General features: G+C 53.4%; 1 protein-coding gene across 1 annotated transcript in view; it reads right to left on the reverse strand.

Annotated features, from left to right (window-relative positions):
• The window catches only part of LOC116955893 (uncharacterized), an 83,525-nt gene that overhangs the window by 38,087 nt on the left and 17,795 nt on the right, over positions 1 to 27,643 (reverse strand). Inside the window, exons 3-4 of the mRNA XM_032977227.2 lie at positions 5,607 to 5,779; positions 3,410 to 3,563 (exon numbers count right to left, since the gene is read on the reverse strand). Coding sequence (XP_032833118.1) covers positions 3,410 to 3,563; positions 5,607 to 5,779 — 327 coding nt within the window. The remainder of the gene's footprint in view (positions 1 to 3,409; positions 3,564 to 5,606; positions 5,780 to 27,643) is intronic.

A 27,643-nucleotide genomic window follows, 5' to 3' on the forward strand; every position in this document is an offset into this window, starting at 1 on the left:
GTCTATGGGCAGTGCTGAGTCTATGGTGCAGTGTTGAGTCTATGGGTAGTGTTGAGTCTATGGTTAGTGTTGAGTCTATAGTGCAGTGCTGAGTCTATGGTGCAGTGTTGAGTCTATGGGCAGTGTTGAGTCTATGGTGCAGTGTTGAGTCTATGGGCAGTGTTGAGTCTATGGTGCAGTGTTGAGTCTATGGGCAGTGTTGAGTCTATGGGCAGTGTTGAGTCTATGGGCAGTGTTGAGTCTATGGTGCAGTGTTGAGTCTCTGGGCAGTGTTGAGTCTATGGTGCAGTGTTGAGTCTATGGGTAGTGTTGAGTCTATGGGTAGTGTTGAGTCTATGGTGCAGTGTTGAGTTTATGGGCAGTGTTGAGTCTATGGTGCAGTGTTGAGTCTATGGTGCAGTGTTGAGTCTCTGGGCAGTGTTGAGTCTCTGGGCAGTGTTGAGTCTCTGGGCAGTGTTGAGTCTCTGGGCAGTGTTGAGTCTCTGGGCAGTGTTGAGTCTCTGGGCAGTGTTGAGTCTATGGGCAGTGCTGAGTCTCTGGGCAGTGTTGAGTCTATGGTGCAGTGTTGAGGCTATGGTGCAGTGTTGAGTCTATGGTGCAGTGTTGAGTCTATGGTGCAGTGTTGAGTCTATGGTGCAGTATTGAGTCTATGAGCAGTGTTGAGTGTATGGGCAGTGCTAAGTTTATGCGCAGTGTTGAGTCTCTGGGCAGTGTAGAGTCTGTGGGGCAGTGTAGAGTCTGTGGGGCAGTGTTGAGTCTATGGTGCAGTGTTGAGTCTATGGTGCAGTGTTGAGTCTATGGTGCAGTGCTGAGTCTATGGGCAGTGTTGAGTCTATGGTGCAGTGTTGAGTCTTTGATGCAGTGTTGAGTCTGTGGTGCAGTGTTGAATCTATGGGCAGTGCTAAGTCTATGGTGCAGTGTTGAGTCTTTGGGTAGTGTTGAGTCTATGGTGCAGTGTTGAGTCTATGGGCAGTGTTGAGTCTATGGTGCAGTGTTGAGTCTATGGGCAGTGTTGAGTCTATGGGCAGTGCTGAATCTATGGGCAGTGATGAGTCTATGGTGCAGTGCTGAGTCTATGGGCAGTGTTGCGTCTATGAGCAGTGTTGAGTCTATGGGCAGTGTTGAGTCTATGGGCAGTGCTGAGTATCAATCCATATGGCTTACCCCGTATTCTTGTACAGGGAAATTAAGCTTTCAAGTCCATACAGCGTACATCCGTTTCAATACGGGCAAAAAAATAATATTTGTTCTTGTTTGTGACGGGACTTTGTAGGGTGAACGTTGAGATGCATAAGTGGCACAGCGTTCCCAATAAGGTCTGAATTGGTCTGTATTAAGGTAGGAGGGCACTGATAATGGGTTGGCAGGAATGGCATTGCGATGCTGCTGGATGCTGCTGGATGCTGCTGGATGCTGCTGGATGTTCGGATCCTGCATGCGGGTTGGACGCCAGTTGGAGGTTTAGATTCCTGAAAGGGGGACCCCGTCGTGTTACTGCGTAGGTTTGTTGTTGTTGTTGTTGGTTGTTGTTGTTCCATGGCCGTGCCGAACTTTATTCCTGTTTGTGTCCAGTTCCCGAAGAGGCGCCACGGTTTTCCAGGAGACGTTAGCTCCCTCGCTTTGTAGACAGGAGGTCGTGGGTTCGATCCCGACCCCGACGCCCTCCCGTATATTCGCACACTTTTAGAATCGGCATCACCACCGGTTCAGAGTATTTTGCTGCTGCTGCAATAATTTTACACCTGTTGATGATGATGATGATGATGATAAGCCGCCCACTTCATCGAGCTATCGTTTCTGATGGCCAAGCCCCTTCTGAACAAAGCGCTACAAAAGCAGCTCAGTGGGGCCTTACCTGGCAACAAATAAAACACCGTTATAGCGGCGGCGGCGGCGGCGGCGGCGTCAGCAATAAGCTTCGAGAGCAGCGCGCGGCGAAACTTCGGACGTCAACGATCCAAATCACACGCCAGGGCATCAACGACACGCGAGAACCGGCGGCGAGGCACAGGGCGGCGAGGAATTACGATTCGCCGATTCGGGTGTAGCGGGGGGCAAGGGGAGTGAGGGGGGGGGGGGTGATGATTTAGAGCGCAGCTGCGTTTTATGGAAGACCGAAGACTTTGGGACGGGAGGAAACTTGATGTTAGTCCGTGGTTTCTTGGGAAACACGTGAGCACACGCACACGCACACGCCGACGAATATTCCGTCGTGAAGCCTTAACAGACTGTTTGGGGGCTAGCGCCGTTAGCGAGAAGTAGCGCCTGTGAAGGCGGGCAGGGCACACGAGGGGTCGGTGATGTTTAAACGCTGCACCGGGTACTCGTTTGAGGCTGAGTCGACCTAGGGGAGGCACAGGACCGGTTCAGATAAATCGGTGGCCGTGAGCGGGAATCGAACTCGGGTCGCCGGGTTCGGTAGCGCAACGGCGCGCTAACCGCTGCGCCACCGCTCCCCAGACGTGCGCACACAACAACAACAACAACGACGCTCGCCACTAAAGTGGCGGTGACGTCACCACAGCGCCTGTCCCAGGCGAATTGTACTTTGAGGCCACGTGAAGTGTCGAAGGCTCACTGACAGGAGGTCACGGGGACAGGCACATACACAGACACACGCATGCACACATAACAATCGGCGTTGGCCCATCATTTTGCTAGCCCAGCAGCCGTGCCAGGCTCCGAAGCCGCGTGGAGCGAGCGACAGCGGTAGTGACAGCTGAGTGCGGTGGGGGTGTTCAAAGGCCTGCCTTGAGTTCACAAACCAGACCCACGGTGGCTAGGAGATGTTAACTACCTCGCCTGGTGTGCAGGAGGTCGTAGGTTCGATCTAGACCCTGACGCCTGCTGCTGCTGTATATTTGGAGTTTGCGTGTCTCTCTCTGATCATCACCACCACGGTGGCTAGGAAATGTTAACTACCTCGCCTGGTGTGCAGGAGGTCGTGGGTTCGATCCCGATCCTGACAATGCCTGCTGTCTATGTGGAGTCTGCGTCTCTCTCTCTTCCCGTGGTGGTAGCGTGGATTTTTCTCCGAGTCCTCCGTTTTTTCCCCTCCCACATTTAGAATCAACGTCACCACACGAGTTCCTCCGCACCAAGCCCCCGCTGGGCTCCACCTCGCCGCCCGGCCTCCCGTACACCACACTCGGCCACCGCTACCGGCTTACCGTACACGTCCAGCGTGACGCTGGGCTCCACCCTGCCGCCCGGCATCCCGTACACCACACTCGGCCACCGCCACCGGCTTACCGTACACGTCCAGCGTGACGCTGGGCTCCACCTCGCCGCCCGGCATCCCGTACACCACACTCGGCCACCGCTACCGGCTTACCGTACACGTCCAGCGTGACGCTGGGGGCTCTTCACACCTGGCCACTGACGACAGTCGGCCGCCACTGGCACGTACCATAGACGCCCAGCGTGATGTTGGCTTTTCCGTCGTCCGTGGAGAAGTCCCCCATGACCACATTGTACATTCCGATGTCCGACAGGGTGACCCGCTGGAGGAGCAGCGAGCCGTTGGTGTAGATCGCGATACGCCCCTTGTACTCCTCCCGAGTCTGCGGGCCGACAACCCGGCAAGCAAGGGACAACGAGGAGGGGAAGCATGATGGGTGGGGGGGGGGGGCTGGCGGAGTCGGTGATGGGGGCTCAAAAAAGTCGTCCCAGGCATTTTTCCCCCCCGAATGAAAAAATAATCTAGGTCGAGCAACCAGGGCCTGGGCCGCAGCCTGCGGAGTGCAAGGTACCAGATGTCGTGGCGGCTGCGGTAGTGGTGGGAGTGGTGGTAGTGGCGGCAGTGGTGGTACTGGTGGTAGTGGCGGAGGTGATAGCGGTGGTGGTGGCTATTGTGGTGATGGTGGTGGCGACGGTGGCGGTGGTGGTGGTGGCGCCGGTCGCAGTAGTGGCGGCGGTAGCGGTGGTGGCAGTGGTGGCGGTGGTGGCGGTGGTGGCGGCGGTGGTGGCGGCGGTGGTGGTGGAGTTGTGGTGACGGTTAGGACAGCAGAGCAGGCGGGAATGGTTAAGGAGTGGATGGGGTAGGGGTAGTGGTACGGTGAGGGTCGTGGTAGGTTGGTGATACGGTGAGGGTCGTGGTAGGGTGGTGATACGGTGAGGGTCGTGGTAGGGTGGTGATACGGTGAGGGTAGTGGTAGGGTGGTGATACGGTGAGGGTAGTGGTAGGGTGGTGATACGGTGAGGGTGGTGATACGGTGAGGGTCGTGGTAGGGTGGTGATACGGTGAGGGTAGTGGTAGGGGTTGTAGCTAGGGATCAGGTGTTAGGGTGCAGCAGTAGTGGTCGGGGTAATGGTAGTGATAAGGGGGCAGTGATAGGGGTAGTGATGAGGGGGTAGTGATAGGGGTAGTGATAGCGGTAATGGTAGTGATAGGGGTAATGGTAGTGATGGGGTAGTGATGGGGTAATGATGGGGTAGTGATAGGGATTGTGGTAGTGATAAGGAGGTATTGCTAGGGGTAATGGTAGTGATAGGGGTAGTGATAGCGGTAATGGTAGTGATAGAGGTAATGGTAGTGATGGGGTAGTGATAGGGATTGTGGTAGTGATAAGGAGGTATTGCTAGGGGTAATGGTAGTGATAGTGGTAGTGATAGTGATAGGGGTAGTGATAGGGGTAATGGCAGTGATAGGGGTAGTGATAGGGGTAGCTGTAGTGGGTTCCACGGAGACTGGAGACGTTGTCTGTTAGAGGCAACACGGTTTATTATCATTCTAAACAGTTACTCCCACTATCTAGGGAGGTACGGCCTCCGGGCTGACGTGCCCTCGCACTGGGGCTACGGGCTCTCAGCCCCCCGGCTAACTGTGCCCTAGGGGAGGCTACGCTGACCCGACCCAGCCAAGGTGCGGGTCCTGACCGCTGGTCCGCGCTCGGCCCCGGCCCTCACAAGTACGTCGGGTCCCGGTGGTCGCAGGGTCCTAGCCTAGCTGGTCTTCGGTCTTCGTCTTCAGAGCACTGCCTCGAGCCGTCCTGGCGTCCGTATTTTATACCCGTCCCGGGGACTCTCCGCCCCCTTTCTGGAACCTTCCAGGGGGCTCTTGAAGAACCCCCCCAACCCCTCACCTGGGGTCAGGTGGGGGGGTGGAACTCGGCTTCTCAACGGTCCAGCTCCCTCTGTGTCTCTCTAGCTCAGGGTGGCACCCCCTACAGACCCGTGCCCGCAACTACAGGTAAGTGTACACAGGGCGGTGCGGGCTCTGGATTTCCGACGCTACATAGTGTTAGGGTTTAGGGTAGTGATAGGGGTAGGGGTAGCGATATGGATTATGGTAGGGGTAGTGATTAGGGTTATGGTAGTGATAGCGGGGTAATGGCGAGTGTAATAGTAGTGATAGGGGTAGTGATAGGAGTAGGGGTAGTGATATGGATTATGGTAGGGGTAGTGATTGGGGTTATGGTAGTGATAGCGGGGTAATGGTAGTGATAGGGGTAGTGGTAGAGATTATGGTAGTGATAGCGGGGTAATGGTAGTGATAGGGGTAGTGGTAGAGATTATGGTAGTGATAGGGGGGTAGTGGTAGGAGTTTGGGTAGGCCTGGTCCTAGCTGGTAACACAACCGAAGGTGATAAAGAGGCAGAACTTACAGTGTTAGCGCCTATGTTGTTGGATGGCCATTCGACGATTTGGTTGTTAAACGTCCACGTTATCCTTGTGCTGCCCGAGGAGCCGCTGAAGCTGACGCTGAAGAAGGCGTCTGTCCCAACCATCTGGGACACGCTCGTGGACGCTGTATTCACAATGACGCCCGCCACGGGCCCTGCAAAGCACACGACAAGCACGTGAGAGGCACGTGAGAGAGAAGCACATGAGAAGCACACGAGAAGCACACGAGAAGCACGTGAGAGAGAAGCACACGAGAAGCACGTGAGCAGCACGTGAGAAGCACACGAGCAGCACACGAGCAGCACGTGAGAAGCACGTGAGAAGCACGTGAGAGAGAAGCACACGAGAAGCACGCGAGAAGCACACGAGAAGCACGCGAGAAGCACACGAGAAGCACGTGAGAGAGAAGCACACGAGAAGCACGCGAGAAGCACACGAGAATCACGTGAGAAGCACACGAGAAGCACGTGAGAGAGAAGCACACGAGAAGCACACGAGAAGCACGTGAGAGAGAAGCACGTGAGAAGCACGTGAGAAGCACGTGAGAAGCACGTGAGAAGCACGTGAGAAACAAGTGAGAAGCACGTGAGAAGCACGTGAGAAGCACGTGAGAAGCACAAAACAAATGTGATTTGAATTTTGATTGAAAGCTTTCGTGACTGCAGGGATTCATATTCTTGGTTCTTTCGGGTAATGTCACCGCCACGTAGAAGGGAAACAATAATTTTATTGTTTTATATTTTTATTATTTAATTGTTTCCCTTCTACGCGACTTTACCGAAAGAACCAAGAATGTGATTTTAATTGTTTGGATCAAGTTTAAACCACCTCTACGGGGAGGATTAAAGTTCGTTTTCCCTCTCTCTGTGTCTCTGTTGTCTCTCTCTGCTTGTGTGTCTGTCTCCGTGTCTCCGTGTCTTGTCTCTCTCTCAAATGTCACACTTAACTTCGAGTTTGGCAATCTTTGGAAGCACGTAATCAACCAGGCGATGCGCTACAAGTCCAGTTTAAACAGCAACAAGCGAATGGCCACTTCCGGCAATGATGATCACGATAACGCGGCAGGAGTTGGTTGTCCGGGAGATGTTCAGACACCGAATAGGGGACCCACCGATACTGATCACTGCAAGCCACCACCAGAGTCTGCATTCACCACCAAAGACAAAGATCTACCAGGCCCGTGTAGCCTCAACAGACTTGTAGGGGCAAGTGCTGTTCGCGAGTAGCGCCTATGAGGGCTGGAACGGCACACGAGGAGGGTGGGTGGCCAGCACCGCGCCCGGCCGCCTTTGTCTCCCCCAGTGGCGATGTTTCTAATTTACACCGCGCAATATACTCATTTGAGGCCGAGTCGACCTAGGGGAGGCCCAGGACGGGTTCAGAGAATCGTCACCGGTGGTGGTGGTGGCCGTGAGCGGGAATCGAACTCGGGTGGCCGGGGTTCGTAGCGCGGCGTAGCGCTAACCGCGACCACACCACGGCTCACACACACACACAGTGACACACTCGCAGTGACACACACAGTGACACACTCGCAGTGACACACTCGCAGTGACACACACAGACACACACAGTGACACACTCGCAGTGACACACTCGCAGTGACACACACACAGACACACACACACAGACACACACACAGTGAAACACTCGCAGTGACACACAACAACAACAACAACCGCCATTCGCCACTAAGTGGCGGTGACGACACCACGACGCTTGTGCCAGGCCATGTGCACCATGAGGCCACGTGAAGTGTCGAACGCCCGCTGGCAGGAGGTCACGGGGCAGACCCAGGTGCCACGGGTCGGCTGACTGAGATGACTGGCTGATGCACCACCTGTGCCCCCTACTGTCCCAACCTGCTGTGCCCTAGCCACCCGGTGCTCCACTCGTTGTTGTGAGCGTCGCTCCTCCGCCCTCCGTTGTTGTTGGAGGGCGACTGCCTCCAACTGCCCAGTAGCGTCCTTCACGAGCCTCCAACACAGAGGCCGATCTTGACACCGCTGGTACCAGTCATCGGCAAGTCCACTCAGCTCCACGTCCTCCTGTACCAGATCACTCCATCTCTTCTCTAGCCCGTGCCGCGCCTATTTAGCCACCTCGATCCAGCCGAACAAAAGCTGTTTGGGCATGCGGTGGCTGGGCATGCGGGCTACATGACCCAGCCATCGCAACCTTGCCCGCCGGAGGAGCTCACCGATGGGACCTTGCCCAGATCTTTCTGGTTAAACCCAGGATGAATCGTAGGCAGGCCAGCCTAAATTTTTCTAACCGGCGAAGATGTTCCATTAGGGGGGTCCACGTTTCGCAAGCGTAGAGAAGGGAGGGAATGACCGTGGCCGAGAAGACCTGAAGCTTAGTGCGGAGCGACAGACCAGGTAGCTTCCACACAGCGTTACGCAACCGATGAAAAGATATTGTCGCTCGACTGATTCAGAGTGAGACCTCTGCTGTTAAACTGGAGCTAGTCATAAGCACACTGCCCAGGTATGGGAAACTCTCCACTCTCTCCACAACTGCCCCATCACCGATTGGTAGTTGTGAGGGTGGAGTGTCCGATGGTACAAAATACCCAGGCAGGTGCTTAGTTTTGGTGGGGCTGATGGTAAGGCCCCACCTCTTAGTGGCACGCTCCAGTCTCAGCAGCAGCGTCTCCAACTCCTCCTCTGACTGAGCAGCTATTACCAAATCATCAGCATACATAACGTGGTTAAGCAATAGGGAGCCATCCCTTGACCGCACCCGGGCATCGATCAGCCTCCCATTATATCTGTAACAAATGGAGATTCCCCTGGTACAGCTATTGAAGGCTTCATGAACTACGTGGTCAAAATAGATGTTAAATAATGTGGGAGCCAGAGGACATCCCTGTCACAACCTAAGGTGAACAGAGAATGGCTCCTACTCCCAGCCACGTAGTTTTACCCGGGCCCGCTCACCATCATGAAGGTCCTTAATGATCGTGAGCAGAGGGTCAGGTACTCCAAAAGCACGAAGAACAACCCAAAGCCCAGGCCTACTGATGGTATCATAGGCCTTGACCAGGTCAATAAAGCAGAGATGTAGGTCTTGTTAGAATTCCCTACACCTCTGCTGTAGCAGACGGACAGAAAAGATGGCATCTGTGCAGGACCGCCCTTTCCTGAAACCGCATTGGGGGTCCGCAAGCCTATCCTCAGCGTGCCTGGAAAGGCGATGCTGAATAATCCTTGCCAGGACCTTTCCCGGCACACTAAGGAGTGAGATGCCCCTGTAGTTGTTACAGTCTGTGCGGTCCCCCTTCTTGAAGAAGGGGACCACCAGGGCATCCTTTCAATCGTGCGGAACCCGTCCAGTGGTCCAGACTGTTGTTATGATGTCATGTAGGGCAGTCTGTGCACAAACGCCACCCTCCCTCAGCATTTCGCTTGGGAGATCATCTCTGCCCGCTGCCTTTCCTGGTCTCAGACTCCGGATCGCCTTCAATACTTCCTCAGCAGATGGCACCTCAGCCAGCCACTCACAGGGGATGACTTCTTCCAATATTTGAGGCACCGCAGCCTCAGCAGGGTCATCCCCACTTTGTGCCACGATGCTTTCCTAGCTGAGGGATTTCCCCTCCCCCAGGACCTCACAGAAATGGTCAGCAAATCTGCAAACCTGTTCCTGGGGGTCGGAGATTGCAACACCGTTTTTTCCCCTAATGATGGTAATAGGTGTGGCACTGCAGGTTACTTTTTTGATGGCGTTAAATAGAGATTTGTGAAAGAGGGCCACTGAGGCAGACTCCATCTCCTCAGCAACCCGCGACCACCACCCATCCTTGCAGCGCCTCACGGCTCTCCGAACCTCCGAGCGAAGGCTGCAGTAAGCCTCCTCATTCTCTGACGTGGGATTCTGTAGCTGATGACAGTGGGCCTGTCGCTTTTTCTCAACTATCCTGAACACCTCCTCTGTCAGCCAGGGTGTCTGGGGAGGTCTGGACCGCGTATCCAAAGCAGCCATTTGAGCTGCATGAATCACAGTCCTAAACCTCGCCCATTGACCCTTGACATCAGGAGGAGTGGGGGACGATGCCAACCCCAGCCACAAGCGATGATGAAATTCTCGCTTGCAACTTTCATCAGCTGAGACCAGGCCACTTCAGGTAGAAATGGGGTCCTGGGTGTACACCCTCCACCGGAGTGGAAGAATGGCAGACGCATCTTACAGATGACTAGTCGATGGTCTGAGGGCAGATCAGCTCCACGGTAGGTCATGGTGTCAAGGACATAGGCTCGCATCCGCTGGTCCATCACTATGTAGTCCAGCAGATGTTCTTGCTTGGACCCGGCATGCATCCATGATGTTGTGTGGATGTGCCGATGCCGGAACAGCGTGTTGGTAATTACAAGCCCATGGGCTGCACAAAAATCTAGCAGCCTCCCACCGTTGTTATTAAGCTGATCTGGCCCATGACCTCCAATCACTTAAGACCAGGTGCCAGCATCATGACCAACTCGGGCATTGAAGTCACCCAACAAGATGACACACACACACTGTGACACACACTGTGACACACACAGTCACACACACACAGTCACACACACACTGTGACACACACAGTCACACACACACTGTGACACACACAGTCACACACACACTGTGACACACACACACACTGTGACACAGACACACACTGTGACACACACACACAGTGATATACACACACACAGTGATACACACACACACACTGTGACACTGTGTGACACACACACACTGTGACACACACACAGTGACACACACACACAGTGACACACACACAGTGACACACACACACACTGTGACACACACACACACAGTGATACACACACACACACACTGTGACACTGTGTGACACACACACAGTGACACACACACTGTGACACACACACAGTGACACACACACAGTGACACACACACACAGTGACACACACACACTGTGACACACACACAGTGACACACACACACAGTGACACACACACACTGTGACACACACACACACAGTGACACACACTGTGACACACACACTGTGACACACACACTGTGACACACAAACACACACACTGTGACACACACACACTGTGACACACACACACTGTGACACACACACACAGTGACACACACTGTGACACACTGTGACACACACTGTGACACACACACACACAGTGACACACACACACAGTGACACACACACCGTGACACACACACACCGTGACACACACACACTGTGACACACACACACTGTGACACACACACACTGTGACACACACACACTGTGACACACACACACACAGTGACACACACACACACAGTGACACACACACACTGTGACACACACACACTGTGACACACACTGTGACACACACTGTGACACACACTGTGACACACACACACACAGTGACACACACACAGTGACACACACACTCAGTGACACACACACTCAGTGACACACACCGTGACACACACACAGTGACACACACACACTGTCACACACACTGTGACACACACACACAGTGACACACACACACAGTGACACACACACACAGTGACACACACACACACTGTGACACACACACACACTGTGACACACACACAGTGACACACACATACACTGTGACACACACATACACTGTGACACACACACACACTGACACACACACACTGTGACACACACACACACACTGTGACACACACACTGTGACACACACACTGTGACACACACTGTGACACACACTGTGACACACACTGTGACACACACTGTGACACACACACACTGTGACACACACACACACTGTGACACACACACACACAGTGATACACACACACACTGTGACACTGTGTGACACACACACAGTGACACACACACTGTGACACACACACACAGTGACACACACACTGTGACACACTGTGACACACACAGTGACACACACACTGTGACACACACACAGTGACACACACACTGTGACACACACACAGTGACACACACACACAGTGACACACACACACAGTGACACACACACAGTGACACACACACAGTGACACACACACACAGTGACACACACACACTGTTACACAGACACACTGTGACACACACACACTGTGACACACACACACACAGTGACACACACACACACACTGTGACACACACACTGTGACACACACACACACACACTGTGACACACACACACTGTGACACACACACACAGTGACACATACTGTGACACACTGTGACACACACTGTGACACACACACACAGTGACACACACACACCGTGACACACACACACCGTGACACACACACACCGTGACACACACACACCGTGACACACACACAGTGACACACACACACAGTGACACACACACACACAGTGACACACACACACTGTGACACACACTGTGACACACACTGTGACACACACACACACAGTGACACACACACACAGTGACACACACACTCAGTGACACACACTCAGTGACACACACCGTGACACACACACAGTGACACACACCGTGACACACACACAGTGACACACACACACTGTCACACACACTGTGACACACACACACTGTGACACACACACACAGTGACACACACACACAGTGACACACACACAGTGACACACACACACAGTGACACACACACACACACTGTGACACACACACACACACTGTGACACACACACACACTGTGACACACACATACACTGTGACACACACATACACTGTGACACACACATACACTGTGACACACACACACACTGACACACACACACTGTGACACACACACACACACTGTGACACACACACTGTGACACACACTGTGACACACACTGTGACACACACACACTGTGACACACACTGTGACACACACTGTGACACACACACACTGTGACACACACACACTGTGACACACACACACACTGTGACACACACACACTGTGACACACACACTGTGACACACACACACACTGACACACACACTGTGACACACACACTGTGACACACACACACACTGTGACACACACACACTGTGACACACACACTGTGACACACACACACACACTGTGACACACACACACTGTGACACACACACACTGTGACACACACACACACACACTGTGACACACACACACACTGACAAGGGAACGTGCAGCAGCAGCAAGGTAACAACAAATTCCGCGCATCCTCCAGACCGGTGACGTCGACTTCGCCTCCACGCCCCCCTCCCCCTGAGCCCCCCCCCCCATAACACCCCACTACCTCCCTAGTGACTCCTCCTCGCCGGTACACCCCCCCACTCCCCCCCCATCCCCCCACCCCCATCCCCCCCGCCCCCCCACCCCCCCGTCCGGTTCTCCCGGCTTGAATTCCTGCAGCTCGCCTCCATGCGCCCCCATCGCCACCACGTCACTCACCACGTCACACACCACCACCACCACGTCACACACCACCACCACCACGTCACACACCACGTCACTCACCACGTCACACACCACCACCACCACGTCACACACCACGTCACACACCACGTCACACACTACCACGTCACACACCACCACCACCACGTCACACATCACGTAACCCACCACACACACACAGTGACACACATACACTGTGACACACACATACACTGTGACACACACACACACTGACACACACACACTGTGACACACACACACACACTGTGACACACACACTGTGACACACACTGTGACACACACTGTGACACACACTGTGACACACACACACTGTGACACACACACACACACACTGTGACACACACACACACAGTGATACACACACACACTGTGACACTGTGTGACACACACACAGTGACACACACACTGTGACACACACACACAGTGACACACACACTGTGACACACTGTGACACACACACACAGTGACACACACACTGACACACACACAGTGACACACACACTGTGACACACACACAGTGACACACACACACAGTGACACACACACACTGTGACACACACACACAGTGACACACACACACTGTGACACACACACAGTGACACACACAGTGACACACACACACTGTGACACAGACACACTGTGACACACACACACTGTGACACACACACACACAGTGACACACACACACACACTGTGACACACACACTGTGACACACACACACACACACTGTGACACACACACACTGTGACACACACACACAGTGACACACACTGTGACACACTGTGACACACACTGTGACACACACACACAGTGACACACACACACAGTGACACACACACCGTGACACACACACACCGTGACACACACACACTGTGACACACACACACTGTGACACACACACAGTGACACACACACACACAGTGACACACACACACACAGTGACACACACACACTGTGACACACACTGTGACACACACTGTGACACACACACACAGTGACACACACACACACAGTGACACACACACTCAGTGACACACACACTCAGTGACACACACCGTGACACACACACAGTGACACACACCGTGACACACACACAGTGACACACACACACTGTCACACACACTGTGACACACACACACTGTGACACACACACACAGTGACACACACACACAGTGACACACACACACAGTGACACACACACACAGTGACACACACACTGTGACACACACACACACTGTGACACACACATACACTGTGACACACACATACACTGTGACACACACACACACTGACACACACACACTGTGACACACACACACACACTGTGACACACACACTGTGACACACACACTGTGACACACACACTGTGACACACACTGTGACACACACACACTGTGACACACACACACACTGTGACACACACACACTGTGACACACACACACACTGACACACACACACACTGACACACACACTGTGACACACACACTGTGACACACACACACACTGTGACACACACACACTGTGACACACACACACACTGTGACACACACACACACACTGTGACACACACACACACTGTGACACACACACTGTGACACACACACACACACTGTGACACACACACACTGTGACATACACACACTGTGACACACACACACTGTGACACACACACACTGTGACACACACACACACACTGTGACACACACACACTGTGACACACACACACTGTGACACACACACACACTGTGACACACACACACTGTGACACACACACACACACTGTGACACACACACACACACACACTGTGACACACACACACACACAGTGACACACACCGTGACACACACACAGTGACACACACACACTGTCACACACACTGTGACACACACACACTGTGACACACACACACAGTGACACACACACACAGTGACACACACACAGTGACACACACACACAGTGACACACACACACACACTGTGACACACACACACACACTGTGACACACACACACACTGTGACACACACATACACTGTGACACACACATACACTGTGACACACACATACACTGTGACACACACACACACTGACACACACACACTGTGACACACACACACACTGTGACACACACACTGTGACACACACTGTGACACACACTGTGACACACACTGTGACACACACACACTGTGACACACACACACTGTGACACACACACACACTGTGACACACACACACACTGTGACACACACACTGTGACACACACACACACTGACACACACACACACTGACACACACACTGTGACACACACACTGTGACACACACACACACTGTGACACACACACACTGTGACACACACACACACACTGTGACACACACACACACTGTGACACACACACACACACTGTGACACACACACTGTGACACACACACACACACTGTGACACACACACACTGTGACACACACACACTGTGACACACACACACACACACTGTGACACACACACACACTGACAAGGGAACGTGCAGCAGCAGCAAGGTAACAACAAATTCCGCGCATCCTCCAGACCGGTGACGTCGACTTCGCCTCCACGCCCCCCTCCCCCTGAGCCCCCCCCCCCCCATAACACCCCACTACCTCCCTAGTGACTCCTCCTCGCCGGTACACCCCCCCACTCCCCCCCCATCCCCCCACCCCCATCCCCCCCGCCCCCCCACCCCCCCGTCCGGTTCTCCCGGCTTGAATTCCTGCAGCTCGCCTCCATGCGCCCCCATCGCCACCACGTCACTCACCACGTCACACACCACCACCACCACGTCACACACCACCACCACGTCACACACCACGTCACTCACCACGTCACACACCACCACCACCACGTCACACACCACGTCACACACCACGTCACACACCACCACCATAACGTCACCCACCAAGTCACCCACCACCACCACCACGTCACCCACCATCACGTCACCCACCAAGTCACCCACCACCACCACCACGTCACCCACCACCACCACCACGTCACCCACCACCACCACCACGTCACCCACCACCACCACACATCGCGGCTGTGGGCGGTTTCCTTTCAGTTCGGGTCTCGTTCCTATGGGCGGACAACCACCTCGTCACGTTCCCGTTATCGTCGTCATCGTCGTCATCATCATCATCGTCGTTATCGTCGTCATCATCATCATCATCATCGTCGTCGTCATCATCGTCGTCATCGTCGTCGTCGTCGTCATCATCATCGTCGTCGTCGTCGTCATCATCATCGTCGTCGTCATGATCGTCGTCATCGTCATCGTCGTCATCATCGTCGTCATCCCTCTCATCCTCAACATCAGCCAACTCACTCTCTAACGGCACACGAGGGGGTGGGTGGCCAGCACCACGCCCGACCGCTTTTGTCTCCCCAGTGGCGATGTTTGAGGCCGAGTCGATCTAGGGAAGGCCCAGGACCGGTTCAGATAATCGTCACCGGTGGTGTTGGCCGTGAGCGGGAATCGAACCCGGGTCGCCACGCTAACCGCTACACTCCGGACACGTTACACACAGACACACGTTACACACACAGACACACGTTACACACACACGTTACACACACACGTTACACACACAGACACACGTTACACACACAGACACACGTTACACACAGACACGCACACCCACTCACTAACTCACCTACTCACTCACCCACCCACTTACTCACCTACTCTTCACCCACCCACTCACTTACCCACCCACTCACTTACCCACTCACTCACTCAACCACCCACTCATCCACTCCCGCGCCCAGAACCTGCAGGGTAAATGTTCAGCACTAGGCAACTTGTAAAGGCGACAGTCGAACGAGCTTAAATAAAGATCACGACTCTCAATGTCGGATTCATTACCAGAGGCACGGAAGCGTTGTTCCATCACCTGGGAGTGCGCAGTGGCAAAAGCCCCATCACTCAGCCACCCACTCAGCCGCCCACTCACTCACCCACCCACTCAGCCAGCCACACACACACTCAGCCACTCACCCACCCACTGTGCCACCCCACTCTGCCACCCACTCAGCCACCCACCCACTCACCCACTCACACACTCAGCCACCCACTCACTCACCCACGCACTCAGCCACTCACACACACTCAGCCACTCACTCACACACTCTGCCACCCCACTCTGCCACTCACCCACTATGCCATTCACCCAATCTGCCACTCAGCCACCCACTCAGCCACCCACTCAGCCACTCAGCCACCCACCCAGCCTCCCACTCACCCACTCAGCCACCCAGCCTCCCACTCACCCACGCAGCCACCCACCCAGCCTCCCACTCACCCAATCTGCCACTCAGCCACCCACTCAGCCTCCCACACACCCACTCAGCCACCCACCCAGCCTCCCACTCACCCACTCAGCCACCCACCCAGCCTCCCACTCACCCACTCAGCCGCCAACTCACCCACTCAGCCGCCAACTCACCCACTCAGCCGCCAACTCACCCACTCAGCCTCCAGCTCACCCACTCAGCCTCCAGCTCACCCACTCAGCCTCCAGCTCACCCACTCAGCCTCCAGCTCACCCACTCAGCTGCCAACTCACCCACTCAGCCTCCAACTCACCCACAGCCTCCCACTCACCCACTCAGCCTCCCACTCACCCACTCAGCCTCCCACTTACCCACTCACCCACCCACTCAGCCTCCCACTCACCCACTCACCCACCCACTCACCCTCCCCACTCACCCACCCACTCAGCCACCCCACTCACCCACTCAGCCACCCCACTCACCCACTCAGCCTCCCCCTCACCCACTCAGCCTCCCCCTCACCCACTCAGCCTCCCCCTCACCCACTCACCCACCCACTCAGCCACTCACCCACCCACCCACCCACTCACCCACTCACCCACCCACTCACCCACACAGCCACCCACTCACCCACTCAGCCTCCCACTCACCCACAGCCTCCCACTCACCCACTCACCCACTCACCCACCCACTCACCCACTCACCCACTCACCCACTCAGCCGCCAACTCACCCACTCAGCCTCCAGCTCACCCACTCAGCCTCCAGCTCACCCACTCAGCCGCCAACTCACCCACTCAGCCTCCAACTCACCCACAGCCTCCCACTCACCCACTCAGCCTCCCACTCACCCACTCAGCCTCCCACTCACCCACTCAGCCTCCCACTCACCCACTCACCCACCCACTCACCCACTCAGCCTCCCACTCACCCACTCACCCACCCACTCACCCTCCCCACCCACCCACTCAGCCACCCCACTCACCCACTCAGCCACCCCACTCACCCACTCAGCCTCCCCCTCACCCACTCAGCCTCCCCCTCACCCACTCAGCCTCCCCCTCACCCACTCACCCACCCACTCAGCCACTCACCCACCCACCCACCCACTCACCCACCCACCCACCCACTCACCCACTCACCCACCCACTCACCCACACAGCCACCCACTCACCCACTCAGCCTCCCACTCACCCACAGCCTCCCACTCACCCACTCACCCACTCACCCACCCACTCACCCACTCTCCCACTCAGCCTCCCACTCAGCCTCCCACTCAGCCTCCCACTCAGCCTCCCACTCAGCCTCCCACTCAGCCTCCCACTCAGCCACTCAGCCTCCCACACACCCACTCACTCACCCACACAGCCTCCCACTCACCCACTCAGCCTCGCACTCACCCACTCAGCCTCGCACTCACCCACTCAGCCTCCCACTCACCCATCAGCCTCCCACCCACCCACTCAGCCTCCCACCCACCCACTCACCCACCCACTCAGTCTCCCATTCAGCCTCCCACTCAGCCTCCCACTCAGCCTCCCACTCAGCCTCCCACTCATCCACTCAGCCTCCCACCCACTCACTCACCCACTCACTATCTTATCAGCAAGGCTACAAAGCGTTGTTCCATAGACTGGCAGCTGCGGTGGGCAAGGGCCCCATCAGCCCAGGACGAGAGCCTTGAAGCTCTCCGATGACTCTACCCACTCACCCACTCAGCCTTCCCCACTCAGCCTTCCCCACTCAGCCTTCCCCACTCAGCCTTCCCCACTCAGCCTTCCCCACTCAGCCTTCCCCACTCAGCCTTCCCCACTCAGCCTTCCCCACTCAGCCTCCCACACACCCACTCAGCCTCCCACACACCCACTCAGCCTCCCACTCACCCACTCAGCCTCCTACTCACCCACTTACCCACCCACTCACCCACACAGCCACCCCACTCACCTACTCACCCACTCAGCCTCCCACTCACCCACCGACTCACCCACTCACTATCTTATCAGTAAGGCTACGAAGCGTTGTTCCATAGACTGGCAGCTGCGGTGGGCAAGGGCCCCATCAGCCCAGGACGAGAGCCTTGAAGCTCTCCGATGACTCTACCCGGCACTAGGCGGGTGGACTGCTGGGATCCTGTAAATGTTGGTGGCTATCTGGTCGCAGCGCTTGCACATGAGACTCTCCTGGTACCACGAGTGTTTCCTGCTATGGTCACACGCGAAACACACGCGCACTCACTCACGCACCCTACTGACTCACTCACTCAACCACTCACCCACTCACCAAACTAATACACTCACTCACTCAACCACCCACTCCTCACACACACACACACCCTACTGACTCACTCACTCACTCAACTAATCTACTCACTCAACCACTCACTCACCCAACTAATTAACTCACTTACTCAATCACTCACTCATTAAACTAATTCACTCACTCAATCACTCATTCAACTAATTAACTCACTTAATCACTCATTCATTCAACTACTCACTCACCCACGCAATTGACTCGCTCAACCGCTCACTCACCCAACTAACCCACCCGCTCACTCAACCCCTCACTCAACCCAACTAACCCACCCACTCACCCAACTAACCCACTGACTCACTCAACCACTCACTCAACCCCTCACTCAACCCAACTAACCCACCCACTCAACCCAACTAACCCACCCACTCACCCAACTAACCCACTGACTCACTCAACCACTCACTCAACCCCTCACTCAACCCAACTAACCCACCCACTCACTCAACCCCTCACTCAACCCAACTAACCCACCCACTCACTCAACCCCTCACTCAACCCAACTAACCCACCCACTCACCCAACTAACCCACTCACTCACTCAACCGCTCACTCAACCCAACTAACCCACCCACTCACCCCAACTAACCCACCCACTCACCCCAACTAACCCACCCACTCACCCCAACTAACCCACCCACTCACCCCAACTAACCCACCCACTCACCCCAACTAACCCACCCACTCAACCTAACTAACCCACCCACTCAACCACTCACTCAACCCTCTCACTCAACCCAACTAACCCACCCACTCACCCAACTAACCCACCCACTCAACCCAACTAACCCACCCACTCAACCCAACTAACCCACCCACTCAACCCAACTAACCCACCCACTCACCCAACTAACCTGCCCACTCAACCCAACTAACCCATCCACTCACCTAACTAACCCACCCACTCACTCACCCAACTAACCCACCCACTCACCCAACTAACCCACCCACTCACTCACCCAAATAACCCACCCACTCACTCACCCAACTAACCCACCCACTCACCCAACTAACCCACCTGCTCACTCACCCAACGAACCCACTCACTCAACCACTCACTCAACCCCTCACCCATTCCCAACTAACCCACCCACTCACCCAACTAACCCACCCACTCACCCAACTAACCCACCCACTCACCCAACTAACCCACCCACTCACCCAACTAACCCACCCACTCACCCAACTAACCCACTCACCCAACTAACCCACCCACTCACCCAACTAACCCACCCACTCACCCAACTAACCCACCTGCTCACTCACCCAACGAACCCACCCACTCAACCACTCACTCAACCCCTCACCCATTCCCAACTAACCCACCCACTCACCCAACTAACCCACTCACTCACCCAACTAACCCACCCACTCACCCAACTAACCCACCTGCTCACTCACCCAACGAACCCACTCACTCAACCACTCACTCAACCCCTCACCCATTCCCAACTAACCCACCCACTCACCCAACTAACCCACCCACTCACCCAACTAACCCACCCACTCACCCAACTAACCCACCCACTCACCCAACTAACCCACTCACCCAACTAACCCACCCACTCACCCAACTAACCCACCCACTCACCCAACTAACCCACCCGCTCACTCACTCAACCCAACTAACCCATCCACTCACCCAACTAACCCACCCACTCACCCAACTAACCCACCTGCTCACTCACCCAACGAACCCACCCACTCAACCACTCACTCAACCCCTCACCCATTCCCAACTAACCCACCCACTCACCCAACTAACCCACCCACTCACCCAACTAACCCACCCACTCACTCACCCAACGAACCCACCCACTCACTCACCCAACGAACCCACCCACTCACTCAACCCCTCACTCAACCCAACTAACCCGTTCACTCACCCAACTAACCCACCCAGTCACTCACCCGCTCACTCAAACACTCAACCACCTAACCCACCCACTCACTCAACCCCTCACCACACCACCACATCAACCACTCTCTCTTCAACAATGAACCCCCAAGAATCCTAAATGTGCCTTGGCCTGGCTCTACGAACCTCAGGCATTCGTAAAAAAAAAAGAAACCGCCCTCAGAATAAATGAATAAATGAAGCGGAGCAAGGTTGGCTTTGTTACTTCGCCTTTTTAAAAACAGCACTGACATCACGCGGCTGGAAATAGCCCGACGTGTCCTGGGCACACACACACACCTAGAGTACCCACAATGCACCAGCAGCAGCAACGCGTAGGTCGACGCGGCCTAAACGTTGAACGAATCGTCGGGGCTATAACACGTGGGCGTTTGTTGTTGTTGTTGATCAAGCGAGCCACGGCGGGGAAATTCCTCGCTGTGGCTATACGTACGTTGAACGTGTTGCATGTACACGCGCACAAAGGCAAAGACCCCCCCCCCCACCTGTATAGCCTCAACAGACTGTCGGGGCAAGTGCTGTTGGCGAGTAGCAGCGCCCACTCACCCACCCACTCATCTGCAGAACGTGAAGAACCAGTGACATCTACATATTAAGGCCGGTAGGGCACACGAGGAGGTGGTTGGCCAGCACAACGCCGGGCCGCCTTTGTCTCCCCCAGTGGCGATGTTTACCTCACCAGGTACTCATTTGAGTGGACCTAGGGGAGGCCCAGAACCGGTTCAGGGAATCGTCACTGTTGTTGGCCGTTAGATGGAGTCGAACTCGGGCGGCCGAGTTCGTAGCGCAGCGTAGCGCTAACCACTACACCGCCGCTCCCCACACACTCAGATATATATACACACACACAGGAAGGCATACACACACCAGTGGCATCTACATCTGCAGAACGTGAAGAACCGGTGGCATCTACATCTGCACAACGTGAAGAACCAGTGGCATCTACATCTGCAGAACGTGAAGAACCAGTGGCATCTACATCTGCAGAACGTGAAGAACCAGTGGCATCTACATCTATAGAACGTGAAGAACCAGTGGCATCTACATCTGCATAACGTGAAGAACAAGTGGCATCTACATCTACAGAACGTGAAGAACCAATGGCATCTACATCTACAGAACGTGAAGAACCATTGGCATCTACAGAACGTTAAGAACCAGTGGCATCTACATCTACAGAACGTGAAGAACCAGTGGCATCGACATCTACAGAACGTGAAAAACCAGTGGCATCTACATCTGCAGAACGTGAAGAACCAGTGGCATCTACATCTGCAGAACGTCAAGAACCAGTGGCATCTACATCAGCAGAATGCGAAGAACCAGTGGCATCTACATCTGTAGAACGTGAAGAACCAGTGGCATCTACATCTGCAGAACGTGAAGAACCAGTGGCATCTACATTTGCAGAACGTGAAGAACCAGTGGCATCTACATCTGCAGAACGTGAAGAACCAGTGGCATCTACATCTGCAGAACGTGAAGAACCAGTGGCATCTACATCTGCAGAACGTGAAGAACCAATGGCATCTACATCTACAGAACGTGAAGAACCAGTGGCATCTACAGAACGTGAAGAACCAGTGGCATCTACATCTGTAGAACGTGAAGTACCATTGGCATCTACAGAATGTTAAGAACCAGTGGCATCTACATCTACAGAACGTGAAGAACCAGTGGCATCTACATCTACAGAACGTGAAGAACCAGTGGCATCTACATCTACAGAAAGTGAAGAACCAGTGGCATCTACATCTGCAGAACGTGAAGAACCAGTGGCATCTACATCTGCAGAACGTGAAGAACCAGTGGCATCTACATCTACAGAACGCGAAGAACCAGTGGCATCTACACCTACAGAACGTGAATGACCAGTGGCATTTGCATCTACAGAAGGTGAAGAACCAGTGGCATCTGCATTAGCAGAATGCGAAGAACCAGTGGCATCGACATCTACAGAACATGAAGAACCAGTGGCATCTACATCTGCAGAACGTGAAGAACCAGTGGCATCTACATCTGCAGAACGTGAAGATCCAGTGGCATCTACATCTGCAGAACGTGAAGATCCAGTGGCATCTACATCTGCAGAACGTGAAGAACCAGTGGCATCTACATCTGCAGAACGTGAAGAACCAGTGGCATCTACATCTACAGAACGTGAAGAACCAGTGGCATCTACATATACAGAACGTGAATAACCAGTGGCATTTACATCTACAGAACGTGAATAACCAGTGGCATCTACATCTACAGAACGTGAAGAACCAGTGGCATCTACATCTGCAGGACGTGAAGAACCAGTGGCATCTACAGAACGTGAAGAACCAGTGGCATCTACATCTGCAGGACGTGAAGAACCAGTGGCATCTACATCTGCAGAACGTGAAGAACCAGTGGCATCTACATCTGCAGAACGTGAAGAACCAATGGCATCTACATCTACAGAACGTGAAGAACCAGTGGCATCTACAGAACGTGAAGAACCAGTGGCATCTACATCTGTAGAACGTGAAGTACCATTGGCATCTACAGAATGTTAAGAACCAGTGGCATCTACATCTACAGAACGTGAAGAACCAGTGGCATCTACATCTACAGAACGTGAAGAACCAGTGGCATCTACATCTGCAGAACGTGAAGAACCAGTGGCATCTACATCTGAAAAACGTGAAGAACCAGTGGCATCTATATCTGCATAACGTGAAGGACCAGTGGCATCTACATCTGCAGAACGTGAAGAACCAGTGGCATCTACATCTACAGAACGTGAAGAACCAGTGGCATCTACATCTACAGAACGTTAGAAACCAGTGGCATCTACATATACAGAACGTGAATAACCAGTGGCATCTACATCTACAGAACGTGAAGAACCAGTGGCATCTACATCTGCAGGACGTGAAGAACCAGTGGCATCTACAGAACGTGAAGAACCAGTGGCATCTACATCTGCAGGACGTAAAGAACCAGTGGCATCTACATCTGCATAACGTGAAGAAACAGTGGCATCTACATCTACAGAAGGTGAAGAACCACTGGCATCTACATCTGCACAACGTGAAGAACCAGTGGCATCTACATCTGCAGAACGTGAAGAACCAGTGGCATCTACATCTGCAGAACGTGAAGAACCAGTGGCATCTACATCTATAGAACGTGAAGAACCAGTGGCATCTACATCTGCATAACGTGAAGAACAAGTGGCATCTACATCTACAGAACGTGAAGAACCAATGGCATCTACATCTACAGAACGTGAAGAACCATTGGCATCTACAGAACGTTAAGAACCAGTGGCATCTACATCTACAGAACGTGAAGAACCAGTGGCATCGACATCTACAGAACGTGAAAAACCAGTGGCATCTACATCTGCAGAACGTGAAGAACCAGTGGCATCTACATCTGCAGAACGTCAAGAACCAGTGGCATCTACATCAGCAGAATGCGAAGAACCAGTGGCATCTACATCTGTAGAACGTGAAGAACCAGTGGCATCTACATCTGCAGAACGTGAAGAACCAGTGGCATCTACATTTGCAGAACGTGAAGAACCAGTGGCATCTACATCTGCAGAACGTGAAGAACCAGTGGCATCTACATCTGCAGAACGTGAAGAACCAGTGGCATCTACATCTGCAGAACGTGAAGAACCAATGGCATCTACATCTACAGAACGTGAAGAACCAGTGGCATCTACAGAACGTGAAGAACCAGTGGCATCTACATCTGTAGAACGTGAAGTACCATTGGCATCTACAGAATGTTAAGAACCAGTGGCATCTACATCTACAGAACGTGAAGAACCAGTGGCATCTACATCTACAGAACGTGAAGAACCAGTGGCATCTACATCTACAGAAAGTGAAGAACCAGTGGCATCTACATCTGCAGAACGTGAAGAACCAGTGGCATCTACATCTGCAGAACGTGAAGAACCAGTGGCATCTACATCTACAGAACGCGAAGAACCAGTGGCATCTACACCTACAGAACGTGAATGACCAGTGGCATTTGCATCTACAGAAGGTGAAGAACCAGTGGCATCTGCATTAGCAGAATGCGAAGAACCAGTGGCATCGACATCTACAGAACATGAAGAACCAGTGGCATCTACATCTGCAGAACGTGAAGAACCAGTGGCATCTACATCTGCAGAACGTGAAGATCCAGTGGCATCTACATCTGCAGAACGTGAAGATCCAGTGGCATCTACATCTGCAGAACGTGAAGAACCAGTGGCATCTACATCTGCAGAACGTGAAGAACCAGTGGCATCTACATCTACAGAACGTGAAGAACCAGTGGCATCTACATATACAGAACGTGAATAACCAGTGGCATTTACATCTACAGAACGTGAATAACCAGTGGCATCTACATCTACAGAACGTGAAGAACCAGTGGCATCTACATCTGCAGGACGTGAAGAACCAGTGGCATCTACAGAACGTGAAGAACCAGTGGCATCTACATCTGCAGGACGTGAAGAACCAGTGGCATCTACATCTGCAGAACGTGAAGAACCAGTGGCATCTACATCTGCAGAACGTGAAGAACCAATGGCATCTACATCTACAGAACGTGAAGAACCAGTGGCATCTACAGAACGTGAAGAACCAGTGGCATCTACATCTGTAGAACGTGAAGTACCATTGGCATCTACAGAATGTTAAGAACCAGTGGCATCTACATCTACAGAACGTGAAGAACCAGTGGCATCTACATCTACAGAACGTGAAGAACCAGTGGCATCTACATCTGCAGAACGTGAAGAACCAGTGGCATCTACATCTGAAAAACGTGAAGAACCAGTGGCATCTATATCTGCATAACGTGAAGGACCAGTGGCATCTACATCTGCAGAACGTGAAGAACCAGTGGCATCTACATCTACAGAACGTGAAGAACCAGTGGCATCTACATCTACAGAACGTTAGAAACCAGTGGCATCTACATATACAGAACGTGAATAACCAGTGGCATCTACATCTACAGAACGTGAAGAACCAGTGGCATCTACATCTGCAGGACGTGAAGAACCAGTGGCATCTACAGAACGTGAAGAACCAGTGGCATCTACATCTGCAGGACGTAAAGAACCAGTGGCATCTACATCTGCATAACGTGAAGAAACAGTGGCATCTACATCTACAGAAGGTGAAGAACCACTGGCATCTACATCTACAGAAGGTGAAGAACCAGTGGCATCTACATCTACAGAACGTGAAGAACCAGTGGCATCTAAATCTGCAGAACGTGAAGAACCAGTGGCATCTACATCTACAGAACGTGAAGAACCAGTGGTGTCTATATCTGCATAACGTGAAGAACCAGTGGCATCTATATCTACAGAATGTGAAGAGCCAGTGGCATCTACATCTGCAGAACGTGAAGAACCAGTGGCATCTACATCTGAAAAACGTGAAGAACCAGTGGCATCTATATCTGCATAACGTGAAGGACCAGTGGCATCTACATCTGCAGAACGTGAAGAACCAGTGGCATCTACATCTACAGAACGTGAAGAAGCAGTGGCATCTATATCTGCATAACGTGAAGGACCAGTGACATCTATTTCTGCAGAACGTGAAGAACCAGTGGCATCTACATCTGCAGGACGTGAAGAACCAGTGGCATCTACATCTACAGTACGTGAAGAACCAGTGGCATCTATATCTGCATAACGTGAAGGACCAGTGGCATCTACATCTGCAGAACGTGAAGAACCAGTGGCATCTACATCTACAGAACGTGAAGAAGCAGTGGCATCTATATCTGCATAACGTGAAGGATCAGTGGCATCTATTTCTGCAGAACGTGAAGAACCAGTGGCATCTACATCTACAGAACGTGAAGAACCAGTGGCATCTACATCTTCAGGACGTGAAGAACCAGTGGCATCTACAGAACGTGAAGAACCAGTGGCATCTACATCTACAGAACGTGAAGAACCAGTGGCATCTACATCTGCAGGACATGAAGAACCCGTGGCATCTACATCTGCATAACGTGAAGAACCAGTGGCATCTACATCT

Source organism: Petromyzon marinus, chromosome 62, assembly GCF_048934315.1.
Source record: "Petromyzon marinus isolate PM22_M1 ecotype Great Lakes invasive population chromosome 62, UKy_Petmar_22M1.pri1.0, whole genome shotgun sequence".
NCBI classification, from domain to species: Eukaryota; Metazoa; Chordata; class Hyperoartia; order Petromyzontiformes; family Petromyzontidae; genus Petromyzon; species Petromyzon marinus.